Source organism: Rosa chinensis, chromosome 1, assembly GCF_002994745.2.
Source record: "Rosa chinensis cultivar Old Blush chromosome 1, RchiOBHm-V2, whole genome shotgun sequence".
In the NCBI taxonomy this organism is placed as follows: Eukaryota; Viridiplantae; Streptophyta; class Magnoliopsida; order Rosales; family Rosaceae; genus Rosa; species Rosa chinensis.
Genome location: NC_037088.1, coordinates 65,501,170 through 65,512,216, shown reverse-complemented (window position 1 = coordinate 65,512,216; position 11,047 = coordinate 65,501,170). Strand labels below are relative to the sequence as shown.

The following is an 11,047-nucleotide window of genomic DNA, read 5'->3' as shown; positions in this document are numbered from 1 at the left end:
GTGCGCCCAGGCGCTTATTTGGGCCTGACTAGAGTAAAAGGCAAAGCTAGAATGAGCTCAAGTAAAACATTTCCCACTGGGCCTGGAAGAAGTAATGGGTTCGAGCAAAGACCACCTAATGGGCTAGAATGGGAAATCAAGTGTAAAGCACAATAAATCAAAGCCAAAGGCCCAACCGGGGAATCCTCAGCCCAGATGACTCGGAAGTGCTGTTAAAACAAGAAGAAAATTATGAAGCTCATCTTTAATGGCAACATTCATCTATATATTTACTAGAAGCATATAGGAACTAGCAGTCTTAAACCCAGATGCAGACAGATGCTGCAATTACTGAAGACCTATACAGATCAAGAGGCAGGAAGGATCAAAATAAGGTTGAATACTTTACCGGTTTCAACATAACTCGATGTGGAGTACTGTTGCTACAGATGTTTGTTAGGCAATTTAGCTTGCAATTCATTTGAGCCGCCACACTGCAAGGCTACTTGGTTTCCAAAGGAAAGGTCAAGGATAAGTTTGCTGTCAATTTGATTTATTTTCTGTGCCAGCATTTGCCTAGCAAGAGAAATGTGGAATATGCTTTCTTCCCCCATTGCTCAAATGCTAGGCAAACCATTTTGTCAGGTTCAGCTAGAAAAACTTTTACTAGTAATAATAACCAATACTTCAAACCCTAAGCTTGCTAAGAAAAACCCTAGTGATGCAAAAAGTAATCCCCAAAACACATTAATCATTTATTTCGACAAACCCTAACTTGAATGATGTGAGAGCGATTAATGAACTTTCTTGTGAACCAAGGTAAAGATGAAATGAGGAGTTAAAGCTCCAACTTGAATCGTTCGATATAGGGTATCATCGTCTATATATTTTCTTGTTTTGAGTCGAAATTGTCTTCGTAAAAGGGTCATAAGGGATGACAAAATAGTTGAAGAAAGACAGGCCCAAGTCTAAGATCATACTTCTGCATTTCACAAACTAAACAGAAGTTAGATCAGCAGTTTTGTAGAAGTTAATCAGCATTTTCATAAGAAACATGAAGATCCCACCAGTGACAAAATTTCTTGCAGGACTAATTTGACCATCCATCTATTTATGAAAAATTTTCAATGGCCAAAACCACAAACAAGCACCAAAAAAAAGAAGAAGAAGTCATGGTAGACTCTTGAGTGGAAAGGGAGTTTAGATGGGGACTGGTTTGATCCTCTACCCGAGATGACAACAAGGAAAATGAAAACCCATGATGATCATGGAGGGGGCACCATTGATTCCTAATTTGAAATAAAATAGCAAACACCAAAACAGTAAAACATAAAAGTAATCAAGGTAATTTGGGTTGCAGAATCTTACAGGTAAAGGACAAATGTATTGCAGTATGAGAATGTAAGACTATTATTCCATTCCATATACAAATATGCTCTGATTTGATCAGAGTATATAATAATATGATTAGTATAATGGACTGGTAGAGTCAGCTTAAGCCTTTTTGTTAAAGAGCAAGCCAAACAAAGTAAAAGAAAAGAGAAAAAACAGAGGAAAAGTCAGCTTGAGGATGGCAAGGTCTCAAAACTGTGTCGCGCATACCATGAGGTAGAGAAGTAGATATTTATCTAGTTCTTGAACAGAGAATAAATAATATCGGGTTAGCAATTATCAAGTTTTGGACACGACTAAAGGCTTGAATTCTAGTGTTCTTTTTCTTTGTTTAGTTTTCCAAATGAGGGCTAGTTGAGTTGATTGGTTGAGAAAAACAACATATCAGCATAAAGCTAAGAGCGAAATCTCACTTACAGAATATAGTTTTAGCTTTTTGTCTTATGAACAGGTTGGAAAAATCCACCTAATATTGTTCTATATGTTTTATTATTCTTATTTTAACGTATCTTTGAGACAATTTGTCAAACACTTTATTTTAACTTTTTTGTGTTGCTTACTCTTACTCTTAAGTTACGTATTTTCAAAAACTCTTCAATAAACTATCACGCAGCTCCAACAAGTGAGAATTGTTTTAATATCTACATCCCTTTTAACGGTTTTTGATAAATTTGGTGAAAAATTAAAGTGCGTGAAGTGAAGGAGCTTTCTCTCTTGTATTCTTCTGCAAAATACAGCTAGCTAGCTCATTTAAAAGAAGGAGCCTAAGACCACACAAAACACAAACCCAAGTTTACAAGTCAAAACTTTTCCAGCAAAGATTTATTGCAAAGAACCCAATTCCTTGTTCTTATGCACCTAAAAATTAAAGGACTTGAACCTCTTTAAGGAGAATAGAGGGGTCCCTAAGCTGAAGGAAGCGTGCCCCGTCTGCACAAATGCCCTTAGCTTGCCTTGTAAAAGAACCCAATTCTCTGACTTTGCAGATCTTTTTAAAGGCTCTCCCAAAAGTTAAAGCTTCTCTCTTTCTCTCTCATGTGTACTAGAGAGGCTTTTCTTTTTGGCCTTTTACTCTTTCCATTTTTCTTTCCTCTATTCTTTTTGGAAGTTTCTCTTTACCATCCTAGTAGGTTTTTTTTTTTTATACTCCATACTTCTTCTTAGTTCATTATCACGCTCTCTTCCCAAAAGGTCTAACAAGCCTCTCATAGTCTCGTGGCCATGGATGCAGGGTGTTGTAAAGACATAAAGCTCGTTTCTCACTTTGGCCGGTCAATGTGTTAACTTTGAAAACAAATGTTTTGCTTTCATGCAAATTTTAAACTTTAACAAGAAAGAAGATGAGGTTAAAGATCCACTCTACCTACTTTAGTTCAGCCACTTTACCTACAATTTTTCAATTTAGGGGTGATATATCATGTGGGCGGTTGTGGCGGTATTCTATTAAATTCAGCTCTGTTATACAAATCGTGTCGCATGTCATGCCTATTACATCAATTAGTTATATCAAAATTTCAACACAAATATAACACATTTAATAATTTGATTGTGTTATGAACATCACCGGTTTCATAAATCAGAAATGGCCTCACTAGTGACCCGTCATGCTTCAAATGGACATGAAACACAACAACTAATGATAAATTATAAATTGGGTTCTTGACCAATAGCACAAAGATGAGCCAAAATTATTCCACTTACCCCAACAATAAATTTTTGTTCCCACTAACCCAATTTAACATCAAATGACCATTTTGCCCTTAACATAATTAACAAACTACAGTATATGCCACTCATTCTCCAGCGCGACTCTCTCTCTCCTTCCCCCTCCCCGATTTCTACATCCGGTTTCTCTCTCTCTCTAATCACCTCCACCGCGGTGTCGAACTCCGACATCACAATCTTGGAAGACATGCGGCCATGGCGTCCAAGCCTGAAGCTCCGGTATTAGCTATCGGAGTGGAACTCCGTCTCGATCAGAGCCACAAAATAGCACCGCCTCGCCTCAAAGCTACCTCGATGAAGCTCTGAGATCGTCAACCGAGAGGCTGAACTTCCGGTCGATTGGAGTGTCGTCGTTGCTCTTTGCTCTCTCTCCAGCACGACGCCTCTTCGATCTGAGAGTCTGTAACCGGCGACGGGTTTGCAACCGGCAAAAACTAGCCAGGCGAAGAAAGGTTGAGGGGTGGGTGCCTAGAGCAGATTCTGGGTGCCTAAATCTGTTTTGTTTTTTTAAGTAATGGGATAGAAGGAAGGAAAAAAAAATTGAATGTCTATTGGGGGCAATAGACGTTTTGAATTAATAGTCTTTTCATTTTTTTTCTTGAATCAAAGTTTTGTTTGTCTAATTTTAGGAAGATTAGTTCCAATTCCAGCAACCAAAAGTTTTATTGGGGGACAATAGACTATTAGGGCAATAAACGTCTATTTGGGGGCAATAGAGGTCTATTGCCCCTCTATTTGGGGGGGGGGGGGGGTAATAGATGTCTATTGGGGGCAATATATCTTTCCGGTGAGGTTTTCAGAAAAGTCCGATGGGCGACGGCCAGTGACCGGTGACAAGGCTCCGGCGAAGTCTCATATGGTTTCTCTCTCTTCCATTTTTTTCTCTCTTTAAGTAACAAAAGAGTGAGGGTAAAATGATATTAAAAAAATAAAAAACAAAAAAAAATCTTCATAGCGTATTAGGGAAGATCTCCTTAGAGTGTTTTAGGTAAGAAAGAATTAAAAAAACTTAATAGGGTAAGTGAGAAAAAAATCTCTTAAATGGGGTAAATAGACAAAAACCCTTATGGATTTTTTTTTAAGGCTAAAAATCGTAAATAAAAGTTTGGTCTACATTTTTTAGATTCGTCGGTTTTAAAAATGTTTAAAAATCATGATTTTATGGTGGTAAAATTTTCGAGAGAAAATAAGAACATGCAATTTTACCCACAAAAAAAAAACATGTGTTAATTCACATTTTTGAATGAAAATCACGTCTCCAAAAAAAATTTCTTTTTCTTTTTGAGATAAAGTCCTGAAATTGATTCTCAAGAATTTAAGACATGAACTATAATGTTAAGCGAGCACAAGTGAGTTCCAAAACTACCAATTATTTTCACCGGTCAATTTTGGAGTAGACACAAAATGCTGTAAACTCAAAAGTCTAGTCCAAAATTCCAATCCCCCTAACTTCTTGTCATGTCCTGTATTGTACCGAGGGGACTGGATTGAAAATTGCCACATTGGTTGTTTTTCAACTATGGAGGACTAATCCCATATTCAAACCTCCTCTTTGAACCCTTTAAAGTAGTGACGGAGGGCAAGAAGGGGCCGCCATGGGGGCCTAAAGAACTGATTGAAAGCCTCAGCAAACTCTCGGAATTTGCTTAAACCAAAGAGACCAAAAGTCTATGAGAAATCTTGCATTCGTAAGCCTATGAATCTCTGAACCAATTCACCCTCTTCCATTGGCCTCACATGCCTATAGTGCCAAAACCACACGTAATAATAAACCCAGTCAAATAAACCCAAAAAACACATAGGAGAAAGAAACACACTAAAAAGCAAAAAGAAAAGCTCTGTTTCCTGACTCAGAGTCTCCCACACATAAAACGAAGTGTAAGTTTTTTTATTTAATTAAAGGCTTTGTCTCTTTTATTTATTATTTCACTCATTTCTTCACGCTACCCCCATCAGTCTTTCTGGTATAAAAACCCCAACAGAAACCCTTCATCATCCAAACACAAAGCTCCAATCTTTAGCCTTCTCTCTGTTTCTCTCTGTAACCATGGAGACTCTGTACTTTCTTAAGTTCTGGAAACCCAATCCTTCTCCCATTGCAATTCCCAGTCCTTTGGTAGAAACAGACAACGAATTTGAGGTGGAAGAGGAGGAAGAGGAAGACTCGTTCTTCGATTTGGAGATTAGTACAGAATCAAACACCAAAACCCACGAGGAAAGTTCGAAGCTTTACTCAAAAGAAGCCAAAACAGAACCAACCCTTTCTGTTCCTCCTCCTCCTTCTGATCCAATTTCCAAAAGGAAAATCCTCCCAATTGAACCCATTTCCAAGCCTCAGTCCCCCATTGCTCTACTCAAATCAGCTCCAAAGTTTGGGGTGTCGATTTTCAAAAAACCCAAATCAGCTTCAACTAAGAAGACAGAGAAAACAGGGGAAACAGAGTCCAGCATTTTGATGGAGACCCAGAAGCAGAAAAAGCCAGAAGCCATAAGCAATGAAGCTTCATGCCCTTCTAAGCTGACCAGGGACAACAGTTCGAGAAAAACTGGAAGGATATTGCAGAGCCAGAGCTCCGATGATTCGAAAACAGAGCGGTTTTCAAAGGATGTGATAAACAAGTACCTGAAGCTAATCAAGCCTCTGTACTTGAAAGTTTCCAGGAGGTACAGTGACAAGGTGAAGGTTTCCGGCGACTTGCCGATGGCATCGCCGACGTCGTCGCCGGCGGTGTCTATGTACTCCCCTAGGAAGGAGAGGCAGGGGAATATTCCTGCCGGGATTCGAGTTGTTTGTAAGCATCTTGGGAAGAGCAAGTCGGCCACGGCGGCGATGGCGGTGGTGCCGCCGGTGAACCGGAGAGACGACTCGCTGGTGCTTCAAGCAGATGGGATTCAGAGCGCCATTCTGCATTGCAAGAGATCATTCAATTCTAGAGGTACTGAAAATTTCATTTCGTTTTTGCAGTTTGAATTTTCAGGCTCTTCTATAATTTTTAGAGGTACTCCTCAATTTTTAGAGCTGAAGAACTAACTCGGGTTTCTTAATTCGATTTCAGATTCTTCTTGCCTATCAAGATCAACAAGTTGGACTAGTTCGTCCATGAACTCATATTCTAGTGGTAAGAATCACTCTCCTTGTTTACAAATTTCAAAACAGATGTGTGATTACAGCAAGAAAAAGTCTCTTATTTTTTTTATTTCATTTGCAGATTCTTCTATGCTATCACGGTTTGCGATCGAATCCCATGAGAGATCTGCGAGAAGCTCCATAGAGGAAGAGCTAGCATGCTTCTGAAATTTGATCAAGCTTTGTTTATTTGGATTCAAACGCGGGAAAAACAGAGCTTGGTGGCTCTGTTTCTTTTGTGCTCTGCTGTAAAAACAAAGAACATAAAGGAATTTTGAGGTTTTAGGAAATGAAGCATAGGGGTTGTTTTTGAGATTTTAGGGTTTTAGCTTAATGATAACCAGTGAATGCCATTACGGTTTTTCACTTGTTGTTGTCTGTAAAGTGATGGGTCATTATGAAATCTTGAACAGACTCTCTGATTCTAGTTTGTGTATCAATCAGAGTGTTGCTTTTATGTTGCTTTTGAATGAATATATGAGAGAAGCAAATCTTTTCAAATCAATCGGAGAGATAAAATGTAACATTATTTTCTCTGCATTCAGTTCAGAGATATTGATTTGACTCATCGGGGTTTTGCATTTTCATTTTAAATTTTTCCAGGAGAAAAATAAGAAAGAGGACAACATTGAAGATTGATTTCCATCCATTGGTTATTTGATTCTTGACAGCAGAATTGATGCTTTTATAAAAGTGCTTTTGAAATGCAAAAGAAGCATTTTAATTACTTTTTTGTTAAATGCTAGATTTTTGGTTCCAAAGTGAAAAAGCATTCAAATAGTCAGATGATGCTCTTTTACCAACCCATCCCATCTTTGGTCTGCAGTGATTCATTTCAATTTTGACTGCTCGTTGCAGCTGTGAAAACTGCCATAAAGTCATTCAAATTTTCTGTTTTTCGGTTCTGGTCCTCTGGACTTGTAATTACTCTGACCTAACCATGACTTTTCACATTATTAATTACATGCAACTCGGGTTTAATGTTACCCCAGAAACTGGAGGTCATTCATTGCTAAGAGTCATAAATGAAAACAAAATAATACCTGCAGTTCTGCACAAGATGAAAATTTGTACAAGAAGAAAGAGCAGTAGTATCATATGTAACAGTGACGATGACTCTGTATGCGGCTCTGCGCACATTTTGTGGATTAACTCATAGTTTCTACAATACATTTCTCGTGTTAAGGAGTTGCTCATAATTTAGCTCCATCTTTTCCAAATGTAACTAAATCAATTTGTGGGTAGGCGTAGGATGGAAAACCCTAGCGAGAGCAAAAGCTCTCAACATCAAAGCGCCGCCCATACCAGGCGTCATCAATGAGAGGCCTCAACGCCTCCCTATCCGACGTCGCTCCAGCGGCCGAGCACAGCGGAGGCCGCTATCCCGCCTCTCAGTTTCAAGTCGTTTTCAAATCAATTTGTTCTCCAATGCGGGGATCTTCTACTGCGGTGGTTGATGGCGATGATTGGGATAGGCGACTTCTGGCCGCGGCCTAAGCGTGGGCGTATCCGGCGGCGTCCTAGTCAAACAGAATAAAGGAATAAGAGATTGAAAATTTTCTAATATGATTTACCTTCTCTAAGAACGGAGTATATATACAAGATACATCAAGACCTATTAGGAAACTAATTACAAGACCTATTAGGAAACTAATTACAACAGAATAATCCTAATAAAACACAAAATTCACAATCCTAATTACATGGCATGACTCACGCCAACACTCCCCCTCAAGTTGGTGCATACAAATCATGGATGCCTAACTTGTCAAGTGAGTCATAGAAGGCTTTACTCGAGAGAGCCTTTTTAAGAATATCCGCCAACTGTTCTTCAGTAGGAACGAAGGGAAACATAATGATCTGTCCATCCAACTTCTCTTTAATGAAGTGTCGATCTACCTCCACATGTTTGTGCGATCATGCTGAACAGGATTGTGAGCAATTTCAATTGCAGCCTTATTATCACAATAAAGAGGCATAGCCTTTTCCTGCCTGAACCCCAAATCCCTCAACAAATTTCTCAACCACAACAACTCACAAAGTCCTCGGGCCATTCCTCTATACTCTGCTTCTGCACTAGAACGAGCCACCACCTTTTGTTTCTTGCTCTTCCAAGTAACCAAGTGACCACCCACAAATGTGAAGTAGCCCGACGTAGACTTGCGATCTGTAATATTACCTGCCCAGTCCACGTCTGTGTACCCGGAAACATCCAAGTGACTGTGTTTTGAAAAGAGTAATCCTTTCCCTAGAGCAGACTTTAAATACCGCAAAATACGAAATACAGCATCCATATGAGTCTTATTGGGATCATGCATAAACTGACTCACCACACTAACAGCATATGCTAAATCTGGTCTAGTGTGGGACAAATAAATCAACCGGCCAACTAACCTCTGGTATCTTGCTTTATTTGTAGGTACCTGATCCAAGTACTCTGCTAACCGATGGTTTTGCTCAATAGGAATATCAACATGTTGACAGTCAAGCATACCTGTTTTTGCCAGCAAGTCGAGAACATACTTCCTCTGACTCAACACAATACAATCCTTCCCACGAGCAACTTCAATTCCCAAGAAATATTTCAAATTACCCAAATCTTTCATCTCAAATTCTAAAGATAACTGACCTTGTAACCTTTGAATCTCCTCAAAGTCATCACCTGTCACAACCATGTCATCAACATAAATAATCAAGGCAGTCACTTTACCACACCGATGTTTAAGGAATAAGGTGTGATCTGAATTGCTTTGCCGGTAGCCAATTTTCTTCATGAACTTGGTGAACCTGCCAAACCAAGCTCTGGGAGACTGCTTCAAACCATAAAGAGATTTTTTCAATTTGCACACCACCTGCTCTCCAGTAGAAGTACCATATCCAGGAGCCAAATCCATATAAACCTCTTCATGTAAATCACCATGCAAGAATGCATTCTTAACATCAAACTGTTGTAAAGGCCAATCAAGATTAGCAGCTAACGAAAGAAGTACCCGAATTGTGTTAATTTTGGCCACTGGTGCAAATGTCTCATCATAATCCACTCCATACTTCTGAGTATAGCCTTTAGCCACTAGTCTTGCCTTGTACCTGTCCACCGATCCATCTGAATTGTGTTTCACAGTATACACCCACCGACAACCAACTGTCTTCTTCCCGGGTGGTAATGATACTAGCTCCCACGTACAATTCTTCTTAAGAGCATCCATTTCGACTGTCATTGCTTGCATCCACTTCTCATCCCTCATTGCATCCTGCACTTTACTAGGGAGAGACATAGAAGATAATTGATTCACAAAGGCTACATACGGTTTAGACAGCCTATGGGTCGACACATAATTAGCAACGAGGTATTTAGCTTTGGCATTTAGAGTAGGTTCATAGTGCTTTGGGGGTTGACCACGGGTGGAACGATGATGTCGCTCAAAGCAAGCGCGCAATTTAACCCTGAAATGTCGTTAGTAGTATAAGTAAGTAGGGATCGTTCTATTCCGGGGATTGAGGGTACACCTGTCATTGTCAAACAATTAAACAATTAAAATTAAAACAAAGTATAATATTCACAAAGATATTCACAAGTATAAACATTATTTACGAAAAAGGGGGGATTTTGTTTTTGGTTTTTTTTCGAAAATAAAACTAAGTTAACAAAATAATTAAAATGCAAAAACATAAAAATAAAATAGAGTGAGAGAACAAAGATCAAAAACCGAAACATATGATTAAAATTGATTCAAACCCTAATATTGTTCATCTAAGTCATGAGAGAGGAGTTGATCATGTGAAACATTCGAAAGCAAATGATTTCCCATATTTTACTTTTCAATGCTAATTAACCTAAGCGAAAGCACCTAGATTAATCCTATCAAACATGCAATCAAGCCCTAGAAAGCTAGTCAATCATGACATGTTTAATGCATTAGACATAGAGAAAGGCTATCAACTCAAGTGTACAACTTAGTTATGGAAAAGTCCACCTAATTGCAATCCTCTTCAATTAAATTCGATTCTTGTCCAGAACCTTTACTACTTTTGATTCAAGTTACACAAAACGAAAAGTCGATTTCATGTTCTTAAACCTAGCACCAATTACATGCAAATCCTATAAGTGTCGACCCAAATAAGATAAACATATAAAAGTTTTCTGTAAAGCAAATTTAATCGAACAAACTCACATAAGCAACTTAGAATCACAATTATATGAATCTAAAAATTCTCAATTAATCATAAAATTCCAGAAATTAATATTCATTCAAACACATATGTCAACTAGAACAAAACCAACGAAATCAAAGCAAAGGTTACAAAGGAGAATCGGATTACACCGTGAGATGGAGATGAGATGAACGAATTGAGGATGTGGTCTCTTGAATCTCGAAAGCAAGCTTCAAGGATGGTGATGGAGGATGATGCTCACGGCAATTCTTCTTCTCCCTTGGCCTTGCTTGAAATGTTGAATGCACTAGAGGATGGAGAGAAAATGGAAAGGAAATGGAGAGACAAAGAAGATGGAATGGATGAAGGAAATTGGTGACTAAGGAAAATGGAGAGGAAATGGAGAGACAAAGAAGATGGAATGGATGAAGGAATTGGTTTTGAGAGTGAGAGGAGAAGTGTATTTATAGCCCAAAAAATGATGAATGGAGGGTGGAGATGAACATAAATGAAGGGCTAGATATGTTAGACAAATTTGTAAAAAATATCTTCCCACATGTTTATCACTTGTTCAACTTGAATTGATTTTCCTCCTCAAGTTTTTCCACTTGGTTGCAACTTTGATTTTCCTCCTCAAGATTTTCCACTTCCTTGCAACTTTGATTTTCCTCC

The 11,047-nt window shown here is 38.7% G+C and overlaps 1 protein-coding gene across 1 annotated transcript; it reads left to right on the top strand.

Annotated features, from left to right (window-relative positions):
- The first annotated feature begins 4,950 nt into the window (after window positions 1-4,950).
- On the top strand, window positions 4,951-6,728 carry LOC112196818 (membrane-associated kinase regulator 5). Its single transcript, XM_024337277.2, has 3 exons — window positions 4,951-6,032; window positions 6,153-6,215; window positions 6,306-6,728. The coding sequence occupies exons 1-3, from the start codon at window positions 5,144-5,146 to the stop codon at window positions 6,389-6,391; spliced, it is 1,038 nt and encodes a 345-aa protein (XP_024193045.1). The 5' UTR covers window positions 4,951-5,143; the 3' UTR covers window positions 6,392-6,728.
- Window positions 6,729-11,047: the final 4,319 nt, after the last annotated feature.